We start from the raw sequence: 22221 nt of genomic DNA, 5'->3' as shown, positions 1-22221 counted from the left end.
ACATCACAGGAAGAGGCAGAAATATATATTACAGTAGAGGGAAATAGGGGAGGGAGATGAGCACTGTTTAAGAGTTACTCTCATCTAGTTTGGTTCAAGGAGGGAATAACAAACTCAGTTCAATATAGAAATATAATAAGCTCAATAGGCAGTAGAAGGGGGAGGGAGAAAGAAAAGAAAAGGGAGGTTAAGAAGGAGGGAAGAAGTAGTAAGGGAAGAGGGGAGTAAAAAGGAGGGGGTCTGAAAGAAGATAGGGAACACTGAAGGAGGCAGAGGTCAAAAATTAAAACTCTGCTGTGAAGGGAAAGAGAGGATGGAGAAATAAAAGCATAGACAGAGGGAAAGGTGATAGAAGTTAAGACACAACGAGTAATCATAACTGTGAATGTGAATTGTATGAACTGTCCCATGAAAGGGAGATGGATGGCAAAATGAATTAAAAACCACAGTCCAACAATATGAAAAACACATTGGACAAAGGAGGATAAACACAGGGTAAAGGTAAAAGGTTTGAGAAGAATATATTGTGCTTCAGTTGATGTAAAAAAAAAGCAGGGGTAGCAATACTAATGTCAGGCAAAGCAAAATTAAAAATAGACCTAATCAAAAGAGATAAGAAAGGAAATTATATCCTGCTAAAAGGCACCATAGAGAATAAAGAAATTTCATTGATAAACATATGCTCTTAGAGAAGTCAAGGGAGTTACAGGAAGAAATAGAGAGAAAAACTGTACTAGTGGGGGACCAACCTTCCCCTCTCTGAATTTCGTAAATGTAACCTCAAAGTGAACAAGAAAGAAGTTAAAGAGTTGAATAAAACTCTGGAGAGGGTAGATATGAACAAGCCATAGAATAAGTGATAAAAACAATCAATATATCATCAAACAAAATGACAATGAGCCAATACACCAAAATTTATGAGATGCAGTTAAAACAGTACTTATTGGAAAAAAATATATTTTTACATACTTATATCAAAGAAAATAGAGAACAAGCAGGTAAATGAATTGGGTAAACAACTAAAAGAAACTAGAAAGAAAACAACCCTAAAACGCCCAACTAAATATCAAATTTGAAATTTTAAAAATCAATAAGAAATTAATAAAAACTGAAAGTTAGTAAACCATTGAACTGATAAATAAAAAAGAAGTAGATTTTATGGGCAAAAGACGAGATAATAGACAAATAATTGATTATTGTGATTTTTAAAAAGAATGGAAACCAATTTATCAATATCAAAAATGAAAAGGCAAATTTATCATTATGAAGAAGAAATTGAAACTTTCATTTTGATCTATTTTGCCTAATTATATGTAAATAGATAAGACAATCTAAGTGAAACAGATGCATATTAACAAAAACATTCTTTGAGACCCTAATATTTACATGTATGCAAATTAAATACCTCTGAGTTACAATCTTTCACTCATCATATTGGTGCAGATGACAAAAAAGGAAAATGACAAAAGTTAGAGGGGCTGTTGGTAAAGGGACACACTAATGCACTATTGATGCAATTGTGAACTAGTCTTGCCATTCTGAAAAGTAATTGATACCAAGTCCCCGAAGTTATTAACTCTGGATTCACTTTCACCCCATTACTAGGTCTATACCCCAAAGAGACCAAAAAAAGAGGAAAAGGACATATATGGACTAAAATATTTATAGCAGTTTTTTTGTGGTAGAAAAAATGTAGACTGATCAATTCCTGAATGGAAATACCACTTAATTAGGGGATGGTTGAACAACTACTGATGTGTATTGTAGAATATTTCTTTGCTATAAGAATTGATGAAGGAAATTATTTTAGAAACACCTAGAAACATAGTTAAATAAAATGAAGTAAGCAGAACCAGGAGAACAATTTGTACAATAACACACATTTTAAAGGAAATCAATTGTAGAATACCTGTTAGATCTATGGAGAAGGGAAGAATTTATGACTAAACAAGAGATAGAGAATATTTGAAATGCAAGATAGTAATTCTGATCACATTTTATTAAAATGTATGCACAAATAAAGCCAATGCAGCCAATATTAGAGAAACAGAGAGTGGGGAAACAAATTTTACAGTCATGTCTCTCATAAAGGCCTCATTTTTAAAATATAGAGAGAACTGAGTGTAAAAGCAAGCACACTAGTATATGCAGGAAGGCAAGTAGAACAGGTTACTAGATCAACTTTACTAAGAAAGATAATTGTTTAAGAGATCAATAGTCTTTATTAAAATTCTTTTCACTAGTTCAGGGGCAAAAGCACCCTGAACTTCAGGGAAAAACATACATGGAAATAGAAACCAACAGACAGGGCTCTTACTGCTTGAATCAAAGCATTACTATATACTTTACATACATCACCAGATCGAGAGCCTTTATAGCTGAGTAGTCAGTGGTTCTGAACATATGACTACTCAGCCTCAACCAAGTAATCACAAAGTCCTTTTCATAAGCAAGTCTCCTAAAGTAAAATACCAGCTCAGAATACGAATACGTTTCTCAGAGCCAGAAGGCATTAATTAAAAATTAGCTTAATTAGAAATTATCAAAAGGTATGAACCATCCTACAAGCCAGTTTCCCCTAAGCAAGCTTTCCTTAATGGGCTCCATATGAGGCCTATTAATAGGTGGGAAGAATCTTATATCCCATTAATATTACACTGAGTTAAATCTATAATACAAGTCATGTTTTTATTGATAAATCTTCAAAGATATGAACAGGCACTTTTCAGATGAAGAAATTGAAGCTTTCTGTGGTTATATTAAAAAACATTCCGTGCATTGAAAGTTCCTTAGCACCCAGAGCCAAGGGAGCTACCTCATGCTTCATTTTGAATTGTTGCATCCCCTCTTTCCCTTTACTCTCCACCATGTTCAGATCTTTCAACTATCTTCGTAGTCTTGTACCTTCAGGGGTAGATAAGGTTCCAAGACAATATACATTTTCATACTCAAAGGAACCTTTTATAATTAATATTTTTCAAAATACTGTGTATTCTTTCATTAAAATTAACATTAAATCTTTGCTTTTTCAAAAAATGCTCTAAATTGCCATTGATTAGAGAAATATAAATCACAGCTCTTAGGCATTACATCACACCAATCACACTGACTAAAATGACATAACAAGAAAATGATAAATGTTAGGAAAAATCTTGGAAAATTGGGACACTAATGCATTGTTGGTGGAGTAGTAGACTGATCCGAACATTCTGCAGGACAACATGGAGCTTGGCCCAAAGGGAAATTAAGCTATTCATGTGCTTTGATCCAGGAATACAACTACTAAGTCTGTATCCCAAAGAGATCATAAAAAAATAGACAAGGACCTACGCATACAAAAATATTTATAGCAGTTCTTTATGTGGTGGCAAAGAATTGGAAATTGGGGAAGGATGCCCATCAACTGGGGAATGGCTGAACAAGTTATGGTACATAGGAACATAATGGAGTACTATTGATCCATAAAAAATGGTGAGCAGGTGTATTTCAGAAAAATCTGGAAAGATTTGCATGAACTGATGGTGAATGAAGTGAGCAGATAAAGAACATCGAACACCATAACAGCAACATTGTGTGTTGAACATTTCTGTACTTAGATCTACTCAACAAGGCAATGGATCTAAGACAACTCCAAAACACTCATGATGGAAAACGCTATCCACATCCAGAGAATCAGCTAAGGAGTCTGAATGCAGATTGATGCATACTATTTTTTCTTTTGCTTTCTTTTTTGTAGTTTTCTTTTTCTTTCCCTGTTGTTCTGATTGTTCTCTCACAACATGACTAATGCGGAAATATGTTTAATATGATCATACATGCATAGCTTGTATCAGATTGCATGCCATCTTGAGAAAGCATAAAGGGAGACAGGGAGGAAAAATTTAGAACTCAAAATCTTATAAAAATGAATGTTGAAAGCTAAAAATAAATAAATAAAATTTTAGAAATAAAAAAATGATAATCAGTTTTGAAAGACTTATCAACACAATGACTCTCCACAGTCATAAAGGACTCATAATGGCAATGATATCCACCTCCAGACAGAGAGCTGTTAGAGTTAGACTACAGATCAAAATACATTTTATCTTTCTTTTCCGTTCTTCCTTTTCTTTTGAACTTGCTTAATGACGGAATTTGTTTTCCATGACTATACATGTTTGAAATGAGTTTTATCTTTCTTACCTTCATAATAAGTAGAGAGAAGGAGAAGAGGAAGGGAAGTAATTCAGGACTGAAAAAAATAAAATTGAATTTAAAAAAAAAGAAACCTATTCCTTATCCTCAGAGCTAACCATAAAACAGAAAGAAGGAAATGTAACTAGCCTGGTACTAGCCAGAGATTACAGGCCACACCTGTTTTGTTGATAACTTTCAAAAGGCAAGAATAGCAAGAGCAATTGCTATTTGGACACTCATTCTGAGAAACAAGAAGTTACTAGTTGCTCAAGTAGAAATGACAGGGACCTAAGGAGAAAAGTGAACATCACCTGAGTGTATGAGAATGCCATATTCCCATGACAATATTTCTTCTGTTTTACTCCTTATTGTGGACATAATTTGAGATATGCTCAGTGTTGGATTTAGAATCAGAAGGTCTGAATTTAAATCCTTAATCTACAACTTCTATGACCTTGGGGAAGTCAATTCATTTCTATTGGCATCTCATTCTTCAAAACGAAAGGGTTGTAATAGTTAACTTTTAAAGCCCCATCCAGACTTCAATTTATAAGTCTATGAGCCTATCATCCACATGTCCTTTGACCTCTCAGATAAAGGAGATATCTAAAAAGACAGCTGCTTCTAATAGTTTCTGAATCTGCCTATTGGTATTCTCAGGAGACACACCTAGACTGAGGAAGAAAAACTTTTAGTCTGTGGCACTGGGATTTTTGAGAACTGTATGTTTCCCATTGTTCTTTAATCTTCCATCCATCATTCATTGTGGACTACAACCACTCTCATGCAATGGCTCACTCATATTCATAGTGCAACTGATCCCTTTCTCCCTTAACAGTATCCCAGCTTTGTATTCCCCAATGACTACCAGGGTACCACGGTTGGGTATTCTTTCATCTTATCTTTGAAAAATCCAAATTGAGACAACATGGTTTGGTGGAAAAAGTTAGCTTTGAATCTGAACTTGGACAAATCATTGAACTTCTCTCATTCCCATCAGGAAAAGGGAAGCATTTGGATGTGATAATATCAAAAGTTCTTACATTTCTCAGTTTATTATCTGAGTCTTACTAAATCACAGAACTTAGGGAAATGACTGTAATCGTGCCTTACCTCCAAATTGGCATGGTCACTGACAACATCTACATTCAAGATCTGAAGGCTGAGGAAAGGGTGGCATTATTGGTGCTGAGGGAGTATGAGGACAGATTTTCCTTGCCTAATTGTGCCCAAACAAAAACTTGGATGGACGTTAGCAAAGGTAGTCCCAAAGTGATAAAACACTATGCAAATCTTTCCACTCCTCATTTGAGATCTAGCCACATCCTGCTCTGTCCATTCCTTATGTGTGACCTCCCAAACAATAGTTTCATAGTCACTCTTTGAGGCATCTCACCTTGTGACATATCTACCATTTGGTTCAGGTTCCAGAATTCCTAGTTGTGGCTCTGGTAATATGGGGATTTCAGCATTTAACAAAGGATCATTTTTCAAGACAAAAAACCATATGATAAAGTAAAAAACTTCATCCTACTTGTCTTGCTATTTATGACTCTATATTTCAGCTCCCTTGCTACCCTAAATTTCTTAAGGTAGCTGTCTAGTTAGTGAATCAACTACTTGTCTCCTCACTGAATTCATAGGGCTCTGGAAAATGGCATTCTGCTACATAATTCTATTGGTACTTCTCTCTCTCTCTCTCTCTCTCTCTCTCTCTCTCTCTCTCTCTCTCATTCTTAATTATGACTCCGGTGGTCCTCAGGTTTTATCATTTAACAAAGCTTCATATTCAAGGTAAAACAATGTGCAGACTCATCAAATTCTCCCTACATTCACAAGTGAATTTAAGTGAATAAAAGAAATAGTGTTGCAAACAATTTCCTTTCGTTTCTCGTGAAAGTTTAATATTTTGCCAGCTTATTCACATCCTTCCAAGCACAAATCTATTGTAGTTTATTAATTAGTATGGTCTACTTTTGTTGATTTCTTTCCTAATTGTGTGAACAGAGAAAACAAAAATGTGTTAAGCAAGAACACCCTCTCCATTAGTTCAAAAGATGGCATCACTACTAGTTAGCAGTTTCCAAAAGAAACAAAGAGATATTCTTATATCATCTAAGACATAGGAAGTGATGGATCTAAGTGTGTATCAAGGAGCTAATTAAGGGGTATGAGAGCTCTCAGTTTATTAAGGAAGGCCTGAATGCTGAGGCACTATAATTTTGCCTGGAACCTTAGTGTCAATTCAAAAATAGTGAGTTTCGTAAATGTGTAAGCAGGATTCTAGAGCAACTCATTTCGCTAGAAAATGTTGCAAGGTTGAAGAGTTTCTACTGACTGAATTTTGTAATTTCAGGCTCTGCCATGATTTGGCTGGTGAAATTAGCCTCAATAAGGAAGTTAGGAGACCATTTGTCCCTGGTTGGCTTGTTCACTGGTTTTTATTTTTCACTGAAATGATCTGGATAATACATGATAGCTATCAATTTCTACACGACGGATGATGTTTGTGGAGACTTTCATGGATGAGTAAAATAGGTTCATATTTTTGACATAGGTATTTTCATTTTCCATGAGTGTTGAGGCAGTAATAAGTTTGGTTTATGTACATAATTTTCTACATAAATCTGAAACAATTTTTTTTCATGTCACTAGTGTAACATTCACTAATCTTACATTAGGAAATTCCATTATGTTCATAAACCACAAATTCTGTAGCTGTTCTACGTCAATAGGAATCTACTTTGATGGTAGGTCTTTTCTATTACAAAGAGAATACTATAAATATTTTTTGTTGTATGGGACCTTTCTTTCTATCATTATTCTCCTTGCATTGTATGGCTCACAAAAACATTGGTAGATTTCAAAATTTTTGTCGTTTTTTAAACATAATTCCAAAATTCTTTCTAAAATACTTGAGGAAATTCACAAGTCCAACCAGAGTGTATGGAAGTCCTCTCTAGGCTCATCCTCTGACTTTCTGGATGTTTCTGATTTACCTCGCCATGTAAAAACTTGTGCTCCTCTGCCCTCCTCTTCTTATTGTTGAGTTCTTATCATATCTTTCCTTTACGGAAGTGTACACTTCATCTAGGCTCATTTTTCTTCCAGATCTTCTCCTTATATTCCAGATGTCTCACCACGACCACCTTTGTAGACCTTCCATTTATGATATTTTTCCTTCAGTTTAATTTTATTTCATTCAGAATAGGAACAGTATTTTTTGTGCTTATATTTGCATTTCCAGCATAAAATGGTGTCTGACTCACAGAAAACATTTAATAAATTATATATTTATGTACATATGTGGGTATGCTTATATAACTTTCTACATACTATCTATTTTCGTGCCTTTCAAAACTCTACAAAGTTGACAGTTGACTGCTTTCATCATTTAACATTGCTCTTATATTTTTAACATGAGGTGAAATCTTGAATATGTTTTGATTTGAATTTCTCTTTTGATTACAGATTTAAAACAATTTTAATGATTGTTTTTAGCTTACAAATCTTCTCTTTAGAGTATTGTGAACATCCTTTGACCATTTATCTATTGAGAAATGGCGTTTTGCAATACATTTATAAGCTCAACAGAAAAATTTTATTTGAAGAATTTTCTCAATCAACACCTTAATTTCTTATTCATTTTAAATTGATCTTATTTATGCAAAGCCTTTTTCAATTTTGTGTAATAAAAATTATCTGGTTTGGGATCAATTTGACTCCAGTTTGGTGGAAAGGCCATTGTTGCTTGAGTCAATGGACGTAGGTTTGAAACCTAATTCTGGTACCTATTATTCGTTACCATGGTCATATCAATTACCCACCCAGGGTTTCAGGTCACCAGCCTCACTTTCTCCTTCAAAGTTATATGAATCCAGTGAAGATCTATTCATCTATTCATATCTATTCATCTATTCATCAGCATGACTGGAGATGAGCAGGAAGGAATGGGACACCTTGGACCTTTTAAGGTCTTTTAAAGTTCTTATTTTGAGTGAGGCAACACCCATTCAGTGAATAGGCCTCTTTAAGAAGTGAGTCAAGGGATGATCCCTTTAATCAAAAAAGAAAAAAACTTCAAACTAAGAAGGGGAGACCCTTAGGGTTGTTGGTCAGAAGAGAAAGTTACTATTTACACTCACTCTGCCTCTGCTTCTGCCTCTGCCTCTGTCTCCTTTTCTTCTCAGAGGGAAAGTAAATTTTGATGGCTGAAAGTTGATTAGCTAACTTGGGGTTTACTGGCTAGATTTCTCTCTCTAAGACCAAACCTTAAGCACATTTCACACTGGAGTTCATAGATTAGACAACAGTAGGACCCTGCCCAAGCATAATTTATTGGCCAATCTATTATCATACTGTTATTGTAGTACTTTTTAGAAGAAGTTTAAGGAAAAATACTCCATACATAATAAACTTATAGAACTTATTAGCACCACACACTTAACTGCACTAAAGATGGAACTGACTGTAATTCTATAAATAGGCTTGAGGTGCTAGACAAATTCATGAATGTCAGATCTATTATGGGTCATGAAGACCCCTAGAGAGAGTTAGGGGTATAAGAGTATAGCTGCTTTATTTTTTAATGTATAGCATTCAAAGCATATCCCTTTGTACTTTTTAAAATGTACTACGTATTTAAGCTATTTTGGCACTGTTTGTGGAGAACACATACCAAAGTACCTCTCATCCTTAAAAAAGCAAATCTTTCTAAACTCTACTGTCTTCTCACATAATTTTCCAATAACTCACCTCCTGGCATCTTTGAAGTTTTAGAAAATAAAATCTGTATTCCTCTCCCTTAACACACTAATCACTGCTTTGAAATCAAACTTCTGATCTCACAAATGAAGTGAAGTAGGTTTCTCCAAAGTAATCATTCATCTCTTAATTGCTTAATCTGCTGGTCTTTTCTCAGTCTTCATGCTTCTGGACCTCTTTGAGGTATTTGACATCGTTGCCTAAGTCCTCTTCTTGGATATGTTCTCCTTAGAGGGTTTTCATTACTCTGACTTTCTATCCTTAGACATGTCTGACCACTCCTCAGTATCCTTTGCTAAATTATTCTCTAAATCACTAAAACTAGTGGAAGATGAACATATTAAGACTCACTGATGAAAGTGTGTAGTGGATAGAGGATTGGACCAAGAATCAGAAAGACTGAGTTAAAATTTCATGTCAGACACTTACTAGCTGTGTGACCCTGGACAAGCCACTTAACTTCAGTCTACCTCAGTTTGCTCACCTGTAAAATTGAGATAAGAGTGGTGTATCTAATGATATATCTAAACTGTGTGTGTGTGTGTGTGTGTGTGTGTGTGTTCATCCTTCGTTGGCGAAGAAGACCATGCCATCAGAGAAATAATGACATGAATTGCACTTGACTTTGTTTTGAGTGAGGGAGGGCTGTGCAGTCACCAGCCTCACTTCTCCTCCAGAGCCATCTGAATCCAGTGACCAGATATTCATCAGCATGACTGAAGATGACCCAGGATGAAGGAATTGGGGTTAAGTGACTTGCCAAAGGTCACACAGCTAGTGAGTGTCAAGTGTCTGACGTGAGATTTGAACTCAGGTCCTTCTGACTCCTGCACTGGTGCTCTATCCACTGCATTACCTAGCTGCGCCTTATCTAAACTACATTGTGGGTATGAAGACCAAATGAATTATCATTGGTAAAAAAATACTTTGCAAAACTTAGAGCAGTGTATGAACACTAGCTACCACTATTATTACCCCAATTATTACTCTAAATATCATTTGATATCACTGATACTGTAACATGAGTATGACCTATCATGGCATTTTTTCTTCTTATGTTCAGTTTACATTGTGGTCTACATAGGCTAAATGATCAGTTCATCTCCATTTTCCTCTATTCAACTGGCTGCCATAGCATATTATGGATATAACACACCATAAATGTTGCTCCATGTTCTGTAGTTAGCTGAAAGTTCTGTTTCACTCAGAGTATTGTCTCTATAGGATTCATCTCAGGGAATACTTATAATTGTGGGAATGCTGACTTTGTTTTCATATTGCTACCTTGAAGTCTGTCTGTATGACTAGCCCCTATGCATTTCAACTCTGGGTTGTACATACATACACATACACACCCACATATACACACAAGTATAATATACGTGTGTAATAATATAATATATATGTACACATAATATACGTATACAATAATATAATATATAATGTATGATAATATAATATAATAACATACATACTAAAATTCAGTCATATAAGTATAGTCTTATACAATCAAACTGGTTGATAAATAATGAGCATTGTTCATCATCTCTCACTCTTTTTTGACATTGTGGGAGAATTTGAAAGAGAGACTCCAGGGGTTTCTGACAGGTTCCAAAATTCATTGCTTGCTTTCTGTTGATGGTCACATTTTAAGTCAGTCGTGTTTATGATTATAGCAAAGAAAATAAAAGCAGAAGTTAAGCTAGAAGAGAGGCTAGAGATCTAGATCGTCAAAGGGAAGTTCTTATATGTAGCTCTATTTCATATTTTGCTGCAATTTAAAATTGTAATAGTAAATGTAATTCCAGTTAATAAATTATTTTCTTTTAGCAAATGCACACATACAAAAATACAATCACCTATATATACAACAAAAACACATTCCCAGAATATTAATTATAAATGGCTTCGTAAATACATGTTTTGTAAAAATAAACATATTATAAATGATTTAAAATAACAAATAGATGTTCAAAGAAGGAATTCATCCTGGATGTGTAGTAAAATTTATTATTATCAAGAGCATTATCTAGAATACTGGCCTAGAACTGACATGCCAGCTCCTCAGTCTAATCATGGCTGCCTTCATCTCCTGATTTCTTAAACTATAGATAACTGGATTCAGGAGAGGAGTGATAACAGAAAAAAACCCCTAGAGGAATTTCTCAAAGGCATAGCTACTAGATGGCCAAGCATATATTAAGATAATGGGTCCAAAGAAGAGAGTAACAACTGTTATGTGAGCAGAGAGTGTGGACAGAGCTTTAAAAAGTCCACCAGAGGAGCGACGGTGGACAGTGAGCAAAATGATAGTGTAGGAGACAAGCAAGAGTAAGAAGCAGATCAATGAAAGCAGTCCACTGTCAGCAATTGCAAGGAGGTCCAGGATATATGTGTCAGTGCAGGCAAGGGTGAACACCAAGGGAAGGTCGCAAAAAACATCATCAATCACATTAGGACCACAGAAGGGCAAGGTTACGGCAAAGGCCATTTGACTCATGGTGTGTACAAAGCCAACAAACCATGAAAGAAGCACACTGCCTACCAAAATTCGCCAGTTCATGATAGTTGTGTATTGGAGGGGTTTACAAATTGCAACATAACGATCAACAGCCATGACTACTAGAAGAGCTATCTCACTGCCCCCTAAGAAGTGAACAAAAAATATCTGGGTCATACAACCCCATAATGAGATGGTTTTCCTCTCCCTGAAGAAGTCTGTGATCTTCTTAGGGACAGTAACAGTAGAAAAGGTCATGTCAAGAAAGGAGAGGTTGGCCAGAAGGAAGTACATAGGAGTGGAGTGCAAGTGGGAGTCAAAGATCACTATCAGTATAATGAGACTGTTTCCAGCCAGGATTGATATATAAGCCAGGAAGAAAATCACAAAAAAGATCATCTCAAGCTCCCAAGAATTGGTGAGTCCTAACAAAATGAACTCATTTAGCATAGAGTTATTCTTCATCTCCACCTATATGTTATGTTTCAAGCATACAGAAGTTTTCTGAAGAGAAGAATCTGAAAAAGAAACAGTTTGAGGTGAATATTATTGAATGTTATGGAGAAGTGTGGAAAGTGTAATTTGATTTAATACAGAAAATATTGGATATCATAAGCTATTCGAATTACACTTCAGGGATTTAATTAATGCCAGAAATATTTAAGATCATGTAGCTTTAAAATTTAAAGGGAAAATCATAAAAATTAAGGCACAATCAGAGTAACTAACTTACACTTTGGAGACAGGACAGAGTGCATCTCCACATCCTTGACCATTTTGGTTGAATGAAACAATAACAAGTGTGGTTGCCCTGCCCCCACCTGAGCAGCTGATCTTAATCTCACACTGAAAAGCAGCCCTGCCCCTCTAAAGCCCCTGAGGCTTTGGAGCAGCTCATCTGAATCTCAGCCCCTAGTACTGGCTTGGCAGAACTGGAGGCGAGGTGGTTGTGGAGAGGAACTCAGAAGTAAAGTATCTGGCTGGGAAAATGCCCCAAAAAGGGGAAAAAATAAGACCATAGAAGGTTACTTTCTTGGGGAACAGGTGTCTCCCGCCATCCTTTCAGATGAGGAAGAACAAGGCATACTGTGAGAAGAAGTCAAGGCCTCTCCCTCCAGGGCCTCCAAAGGAACTTAAACTGGACTCAGGCAATAGAAGACCTTAAAAAAACAAGTTAGCAACTTACTAAAGGAGAACCAAAAAAATGCTGAGGAAAATAACAGCTTTATAAAGAGGCTAACTCAATTGGAAAAAGAGGTCCAAAAAGCAAATGAGGAAAAGGAGGTTTTATAAAGCAGGATTAGTCAAATGGAGGAGAAGGTTCAAAATCTTACTGGGCAAAACAATTCGTTGAAAGAGAGAATTGAGTTCAGGGAAGTGAATGACTATGAGTTCAACCAAGAAATTAGTAAACAAAACCAAAAATTTGAAAAAATAGAAGATAATGTGAAACATCTCATTGGAAAAACAACTGCCCTGGAAAATAGATCCAAGAGAAACAATTTAAGAATTATGGGACTACCTGAAAGCCATGATTTAAAAAAGAGCCTAGACATTATCTTCCATGAAATTATCAAGGAAAATTACCCTTAGGTTCTAGAATCAGGGGGCAAAATAAATATTGAAAGAATCCACCCATCACCTCCTGAAAGAGATCTGTACAGAGAAAGTCCTAGGAATATTGTGGCCAAATTTCAGAGTTCTCAAATGAAGGAGAAAATATTGGAAGTAGCTAGAAAGAAACAATTTGAGTATTGTGGAAATACAGTCAGGATAACACAGGATCTGGCAGCTTCAACATTAAGGGATCAAAGGGCTTGGAATGGTGTATTTCAGAGGTCAAAGGAACTGGGATTGGAACCAAAAATCACCTACCCAGAAAATCTGAGTAAAATACTTCAAGGGAATAAATAGTCATTCAGTGATATAGAGGACTTTCAATCATTCATATTGAGGAAAAGACTAGATCTGTATAGTAAATTTGACTTCCCAAGACAAGAATCAAGAGAAGCATGAAAAAGTAAACAGGAAAGAAAAATCATAAAAGACTCTCTATAGCTGAACTGTTTACATTACTACATGGAAAGGAAATATTTATAACTCTTGAATCTTTTCTCACTATTTGGGTAGATGGAGAGATTGTATATACACACACACACACATACACATATATAGACAGAGACTACAGGGTGTGTTGAATCAGAAGAGATGATATCCACACAAAAAAATAAAATAAAATAAAAATTAAGGGGTGAAGGAGTAAACTACCAAAAAGAGAAAGGGAAAAATGGAATGGGGCAGTTTATAACACATAAAAGAGATAAGAAAAATCTTGTTCAATGGAGGAGAAAAGGGAGAAGAGGAGAGGGGGAAAATGAAGCTACTTTTTTCACATGTGGCTGAAGGAGAGAATAACATGCTCACTAAATTTGATATAAAAATTTATATCACACCACAGGAAAGCAGGAGAGGAGGTGACAAGTGGACTGAGGGGAATGTTAGAATGGAGGGCAAATAGGAGAAGGAAGTCACTAGAAATAAACACTTCTGAGAAGGGACAAGGTCAATTGGGGGAGAAAAATAAGTGGGGGATAGAGTAAGACAGAGTAGGAAAGAGAGCAATATAATTAGTATTACACAGCATGATTATTATGGAAGTCTTTTGCAAGACAACACATATTTAGTCTATACTGAATTGCTTGCCTTCTCAGCGGGGCTGGAGAGGGAGAAAAGTTGGAATTCAAATTATTAGCAACGAATGTTGAGAATTTTTATTTCATGCAACCGGGAAATAAGAAACACAGGGAATGGGGTATAGAAATTTATGCTGCCCTACAAGAAAGGAGAGAAGATGGGGATAAAGGAAGGATGGGGTGTGATAGAAGGGAGGGTATATTGGGGGAAGGAGTAATCAGAATGCAAGGTATTAGGAAGTGGGAGGAAGGGGGTTTTGGGGAGAAAATTGAATATGTTACAAACTGAGGTAAATGCAATTAGTACTAAAACAATTGACTAAATTAATTACTGAGAATAAATCAATGACATCTTTAGTTTGGGGGAAAGAGTTTTAGTCAAAATTTCGTAGAGGAAGGTAACCTTGGATAAAATTTGGCATTGAAGGAAAAGTTAAGGTTTTATGGTAAATTTGATTTTATGATTGCTATTTAATCAGGAACTAGAACAGGCATAGAAAGGCATGTAAGCACTTAAGACTTGCCTTAAAAGATGCTCCTTAACCAAAATGAAAATATAATCATATTTGAAACCTGGTTATTAGAACTTGCCATTTTTAGATGCTATGGGACTATTCCGTGACTGTTCTTCTCAGTCTAATTCCAGGTATGAATAGCAAGCAAGGCTGTCTGAGCCTCCAATCCATGATGCCAGTAAGCTGAGGAGATGCTGGTATGATCCGCTAAAGATGATCTCACGGGAAGGGTGGGAGAGCGGCTGTTCTGGGCTCAGGTAGGATTCTCCTGACTCAATTTCCCCACTGATACCTGGCAGCCGTTAAGCCTGACTGAGTGCAAGTTGACAAGCTACTCCTGCCTGGAATTGACATGAATTTGGGGAGATATTGTATCCCTTCAATATCCCTACTCTTGTTGGCAATTTCCTATAGTCAAAAGGTTTGTAAGTTTAATACCAGATCTATTAAATTATATATTATTGGTAGGGGAACATCCGACGTTAAGTCTAAAATTAAGCTATTAGGCATAGGACTTTAGACCAACAACAATAAGTTAGGGTCCTTTAATTCTTGGTAATACTGTGGGGTCAATTAGGTCAAGAGCTTGTGAAGTTAGCAACATAAATATTATTTGTGTCTCAGTTGGTTAATGTTTTAAAAAAAATCATTTGTTCTTCAAAAAGAAGTATCACCTGACTAAAAGTTTGAACTGTTTTATCTGCTATAAACTGTGTTAAAAATGAAAAATAAAATAAAAAAAATTTTGTGATTTAGATAAATATCTTAATTACATTCCTTTCTTCTGTGGCAGAAAAATTCAACCAATGAAAAAATCTACATCTAAGGCATAGTACATATGATTGTAAAAGAAACATGGCAATCATTTCCGTATAAAAATATTAGCAACAATTGTGTTTCTTGTTCATATCAATAATAATTTATTACATACATATTAATGTTGTGGTTGTTAATTCGGAACATTCCTTTGAAGGGATTCAGAATATTGAATTCTCATATTAAGACAATTATGTGAGTAAATTTTGAAAATAGATGATTTTTCTTCTTTGTTTCTTACTTTCTAAGTTACTGAGACGTTTCTGTGTTATAAATACACAAATTTAGAATAAAGGATATGTGAAGAAAGACACTATCTACATCCAGAAAAACAACTGATAAATACAAATATGTATAAAATAATTTTACTATATACCTTTTTGTGTATAATGACATGCATCTCTGAGTTGGAGAAGGGGAGAGAGAAAAGTTGAAAAATATGAAATCTAAATGACAGCTTTGTGGTATATTTAGAGGGAAGAGCAATATGTTATCATTTTATCCTATGATTTGAAAATAAAAAAAATTTTTTTAAACTGTAAAATATATTTTTTAAAAATAATGTAAGGTTCTTAAGGGCAGGAGTCATGCAGAGACATGCTTTGCTCACAGCAGAAGCTCAACAAATAATATTTATATGTATTTATTTCTTGACCTTGTTATTGAGTATACTTGAATTGGAAGATTACCATTACCTTGCTATTTCTTTTATGTTAAGTTGAAGACTAAGTAATAGTTGAAGAAATCATTCTAATACAAAAAAAGACCACGGGAATGTTAGTCAAGTGATGATCAGTCCACTCCTGATTGTGCCGTTGTGTCACATTTGGCAAGTTCTTTCACTTCTGTGAGCCTCAATTATTTGCTCTCCCATAAAATGAAGGGTTTCCCTAAGATGATCTCCAAGGTCCCTTCCACATCTAAAACTCCATTTTTCTATGAGTTCAGTGCTAACACTAGTTAGTTTAGCGATGACAATCAATAGCATGAATTCTTCTTCTTTTTTTTTTTCTCCAGCCACAGTCCATTCACAGGGGTGAAAAAGACTCTTTTGAGTCAATGCTATACCCAAACAAAAAGATCCAGAGATAATTTTAAAGAGTGAGCTAGTTATACCATACAAAAAAGAGAATATATATATATATATATATATATATATATATATATATATATATATATATATATATATATATATATATATATATATGTACATATACATATATATATATATGAGAAAATAACTTTTGGAAAAATATTTCTATGCCTTTCTTTGCATCATTTTAGAGACTGGAACAACATTTTACCCTTCTCATCTTTTTTCTCAAAGTATCTTCACTTACAAGTTAAAAAGCTGATCCTAGGATAGCAGCATTCTTCACGATGGCCCATAGGGTGTCTTCTCTGTTTTCAACTTTTCCACTGTCGGCAATCTTATTGTTCTCAGGAACATAAATACAGGTAAATATTTTCCCTTGAAAATTAGAGATTAATTAGGTCAATGATGAAATTAGATCAAAGTGACCAGAAGACTCTCTGGAGATCTGTGCCTTGACAGTTGAATCACCTTCCCCTGGGAAGGATTCAAAAATATGGAGGAGTTTTAGTATCACAGACTCCATAAGGATGATTTAGAGTGTTTTTTTCATAAAAACCTTGGATGGGCACAGATAATTATAACAATGAAGACAATGATGATTTAATATTTACATGATACATTATAGTTTCCAAGTATCTAACATAACATCTTTGTGAAGGAGAAGGAAAGTGTTATTATCTCTATGATACAGATGAGAAAATGGGAACTTAGCTCTCTAACTGTTAACTTTCTATAAATTTTTATGCAATTATGGTTGTTTACTTATTTTATTATATTTATTTCTAAATGTAATTATTTATTTAACTTATATGTTTTAAGTTATATATAACTTATAAGTTATCTAAGACATATAAGTCTCTTGACATCTGTTTACTTGCCTATATTATACAACTAGAGAATGGGAGAATCAGGATTCAGATTCATGTGCCCTGATAAGAAAATGTGTTCTTTAATGAAAAGTTTAGTAAGGTAGAAAGTTACAAATATACAGTTTCATTATTTGTCCTATCTTTGCCTTTCCAACCCCTCACTTCTTGTACAAGGAGGCACTGGGGCAGTCATGAACCCATGCCGTGGATATACCAGGAGTCAAGAAGACCTGAGTATAAAATTGGCCTCAGATACTTCCTACCTATGTGATCTTGGGCACATTAGATTCAGTCTGTCCCAGTTTCTTCATCTGTAAAATGGGGATAATAGCAGTACCTATAACCCATAATTTGTTGTGAAGATCAAATGAAGTAATAATTTTAAAATTTTAACACAATGTTGCACAAAGTAATTGCTACACAAATGTTAACTATTGTTATATTATTACAGTGGGTGTTATTGTTTTGTGTCCTTCAATTTCATGCAAGAGATGGAAATAACAATGGAGATTTTTATCTGGAGATGACAATGATTTTACATTGGCATGATCCATTTAGTGAGAAGAATGATGCATTCTGAGACCAAAGAACTGGATTCAAGTTCCAATTCTGTCATTTACTTAGCTGTGTGACCTTTGACAACTCACTTAAACTCTCTGAGGCTCAATTTCCTCATTCATAGGTCAGACGTAATAATATTTGAATTACGTCACTTTAAGGCTTATGTGTGATGATCTAATGGAATAATTTGTGTAAAATATTTTGTAGTTATATACTGTCAATTAAATAAACTCTTGCTATTTTTATTGCAATTATTTGTACATTCCGTGTAGAAAGAGAAAAAAAATTATAGGGTTCAGTGGGGCTGGAGAACTTATCATGGCAACACTGCCCTAGGTATAATTATTATTCAGTGCTCCAACTGGAATTTTGCCGATTTGGAGAAAAAAAATTAGGAGAGAAAGATATTGTTGATAGTGGCTGAGAAGTCTTTTTGTCTAGGGGTCAGACATAAACTTAATTCCGTGAAAGAACAGAGGAAATATGGAGAGTGTCTATTCTTCTTAAGACAGAAGAAGAATAAGAAGAACCTGTTGAACTCAAGGACTTTTGTTTTGTTTTCCCCAAAAGTTTGGGATGAGTGAAAAATGAGACTTTCTAATGTCCCTAGAGGAATTGATTGGAACATTACTGATTGGAAAGTGCTAAATAGACAAAAATCAACTTATGTTTATGTAACATTTTACAGTTACAAAGATCTTTCATTTGTTTAATTTAAGCCTTGAAATAATCCCATTAGACAGGAAGTACAAGTATCACTTCCTTTGTACTGATAATGAAACTGAGGTTCAGAGGTTAAAAGTCTTGTCTAAAGTAGCATAACTTACAATAAGTTGAAATCACAACACATATCTTTAGACTATGTGCCATGTTCTTTCCAGCTACCCATAATGTCACCCTTTTATTGTCCTCAGCCTGCTTCTATCAAAAGGGTAAATTCTGACCCTCTCTTTTAGTGTGTGTGTGTGTGTGTGTGTGTGTGTGTGTGTGTGAAAATGTATGTATATGTTCATTTAAAGTTTATAAAGAACTTATATGAATAGTTTAACAGTGCTTTCTCGAATTTTTCCTAATTTTTATTAACTCATAAAATCACATTTTTTGGAGAACAGACTTCTAACCCTTTAGTTCTACCCCAAAAGCCCAAAGGTAATATGGTATCCATGCTTTTTGGACTGGATTCATCATTGTAAGAAGGGGTTTAGATAGTATTCTCTTCAAACAGGAAATACAAGGTATTCTGAATAGGAGATGGATCAGATATATCACCAGGTATAGGAAGCTAAACAAGGCATCAACACAGCTCAGCAGTATACATATTGGTTTCATACATTGGTTGCCCTGAAAGGAGATATAATGAATCAGTAGGACACATTGTTGTATTCTGGCTAGACTTCATACTAGAACTCAAGAGTAAGTTCAGGACTATGAGTATTACTTTGGGAATCATCTGCAGAGAAAAATCAAACTTCTAAAAGAGACTGAGATTACTACATGAGGGAATGGAAAGGGAAAAGACAAGAGGATCACAGAAAGAACTTGAGGGAAGCATGGACTTCAGAGTAGAGAAAAAGAATGAGATAAACCGATAAAAGAGAGAGAGAGAATTAAGAAAAGAATGAAGTAAGTTTTCTAGGAGAGAAATCAGATGCTCCTGTATTAAACAAACTCATAAGTGTTTGCATTGTTGGTTCTTCTTCTGAGTCATGGGATTTGTGTTCATATCTGAACTCATAAAAAAGGACAAAGTACCCAGGCATGAAGATACAATCCAGTTGGCCAAGTCTATACAACTGGATATGTCAAGAGGCAGACTAGACAACTGGAGGCTATAATTTGGAAAAGTCTTTCATCCCACCATTACTCCTCAGTACTTTTTATATTATTGACTAGGACCTGAAATTCATTGTAAGTGGTGTATACATGAGGAAAGGAGGAGATCAGAGGGTACGGGGTGTGCTGAAAAATATTTAACAACCAGCTCCCTGAAAAAATACACTTTTAATTTCTTTTTTCTTTTGCTTTTTTAAAATATATTTATTTATTTAAAGATTTCGACATTCATTTCCACAAAGTTCTGAGTTCAAAATTTTCTCCCTATCTCTCCCCTCCCCCCACCCTACAACACTGAGCATTCTAATTACCCCCAGCACCAATCTGCCCTCCCTTCTAATATTCCTCCCTTTTCTTTTCCCCATATTCTCTTTCGTCCTGTAGGGCAAGATAAATTTACATGCCCCATTACCTGTATTTCTTATTTCCCAGTTGTATGCAAGAAAAATACTCAACAGTTGTTCCTAAAACTCTGAGTTCCAACTTCTCTTCCTTCTGCCCTCCCCACACATCCCCATTGGGAAGGCAAGCAATTCAATATAGGACATATCTGTGTAGTTTTGCAAATGACTTCCATAATAGTCATGTTGTGTAAGATAAACTATATTTCCCTCCATCCTATCCTGCCCCAATTTCTCCTATTCTCTCTTTTGATTTTGTCCCTCCTCAAGAGTGTTGACTTCTAATTGCTCCTTCCTCCCATTGCCCTCTTTTCCATCATCCACCCAACCTGCTTATCCCCTTCTCCCCGACTTTTCTGTTTTGTGAGATAGATTTTCATACCAAAATGAGTGTGCACTTTATTCGTTCCTTGAATCAAATGTGATGAGAGTAACCTTCATGTATTCCCTCTCACCTCCCCCTTTTTCTCTCCGTTGAAAAGTCTTTTTCTAGCCTCTTTTATGAGAGATAATTTTCCCCATTTCATTTCTCCTTTTCTCCTCCCAAGACATTACTCTTTCATCTCTTCATTTTTTTGATATGTTCCCTTCCTACTCAACTCACCCTGTGCTCTCTCTCTCTCTCTCTCTCTCTCTCTCTGTGTGTGTGTGTGTGTGTGTGTGTGTCTGTGTGTGTGTGTGTGTGGTGTATAATCCCACCAACTACCTAGATACTGACAAAAGTTTAAAGAGTTACAAATACTGTCTTTCCATGTAGGAATGTGAACAGTTCAACTTTAGTAAGTCCTTTATGATTTCTCTTTCCTGTTTACCTTTTCATGTTTCTCTTGATTCTTGTGTTTTAAAGTCAAATTTTCCTTTCAGCTCTGGTCTTTTCATCAAGAATGCATGCAAGTCCTCTATTTCATTGAAAGATCATTTTTTCCCTGAAGTATTATACTCAGTTTTTCTGGGTAGGTGATTCTTGGTTTTAGTCCTAGTTCCTTTGACTTCTGGAATGTCATATTCCACGCCCTTAGATCCCTTAATGTAGAAGCTGCTAGATCTTGTGTTATCCTAATTGTATTTCCACAATACTCAAATTGTTTCTTTCTAGCTGCTTGCAACATTTTCTCCTTGACCTGGGAACTCTGGAATTTGGCTACAACGTTCTTAGAAGTTTCTCTTTTAGGATCTCTTTCAAGAAGTGATGGGTGGATTCTTTCAATATTTATTTTGCCCTCTTGTTTTAGATTATCAGGGCAGTTTTCCATGATAATTTCATGAAAGATGATGTCTAGGCTCTTTTTGGTCATGGCTTTCAGTAGTCCCATAATTTTTAAATTGTCTCTCCTGAATTTATTTTCCAAGTCAGTTGCTTTTCCAATGAGATATTTCACATTATTTTTCATTTTTTCATTCTTTTGGTTTTGTTTTGTGATTTCTTGGTTTCTCATGAAGTCATTAGCCTCAATCTGTTCCATTCTAATTTTTAAAGAACTATTTTCTTCAGTGAGCTTTTGGACCTCCTTTTCCATTTGGCTAATTCTGCTTTTTAAAAGCATTCTTCTCCTCATGGACTTTTTGAACCTCTTTTGCTAATTAAATTAGTCTATTTATAAAGGTGTTATTTTCTTTCAGCATTTTTTGGCTCTCTTTTATCAGGTTGTTGAACTGCTTTTCATGATTTTCTTCCCTCTCTATCATTTCCCTTCCCAATTTTCCTCCACCTCTCTTACTTGATTTTCAAAATTCTTTTTGAGTTTTTGCATGGCCCGAGACCATTGGATATTTATTTTGGATTTTTGGGATACAGAAACCTTGACTTTTATGTTTTTCCCTGATGGTAAGCATTGTTCTTCCTCATCTGAAAGGGTGGGAGAAGATATCTGTTCACCAAGAAAGTAACTTTCTGTAGTCTTATATTTTTCCCCTTTTATGGGCATTTTCCCAACCAGTTACTTGACTTTTGAGTTCTTTGCCAAGAGTAAGGTATACTCTTGGAGATCTGTAAGATC

General features: G+C 35.2%; 1 protein-coding gene across 1 annotated transcript; it reads right to left on the bottom strand.

The window, feature by feature from the left end:
- Positions 1-11092: 11092 nt before the first annotated feature.
- LOC140514132 (olfactory receptor 4K13-like) lies at positions 11093-11905 on the bottom strand. The gene has a single exon (XM_072624209.1). The coding sequence runs from the start codon at positions 11903-11905 to the stop codon at positions 11093-11095; it is 813 nt and encodes a 270-aa protein (XP_072480310.1).
- Between the last annotated feature and the right edge of the window lie 10316 nt (positions 11906-22221).

Source organism: Notamacropus eugenii, chromosome 7, assembly GCF_028372415.1.
Source record: "Notamacropus eugenii isolate mMacEug1 chromosome 7, mMacEug1.pri_v2, whole genome shotgun sequence".
Classification (NCBI taxonomy): Eukaryota; Metazoa; Chordata; class Mammalia; order Diprotodontia; family Macropodidae; genus Notamacropus; species Notamacropus eugenii.
This window is presented reverse-complemented; position numbering and strand designations above follow the sequence as displayed.

Bases quoted from the DNA above. Each gene is read 5' to 3' on its own strand.
- LOC140514132 (XM_072624209.1), bottom strand. From the start codon at position 11,905: ATGAAGAATAACTCTATGCTAAATGAGTTCATTTTGTTAGGACTCACC.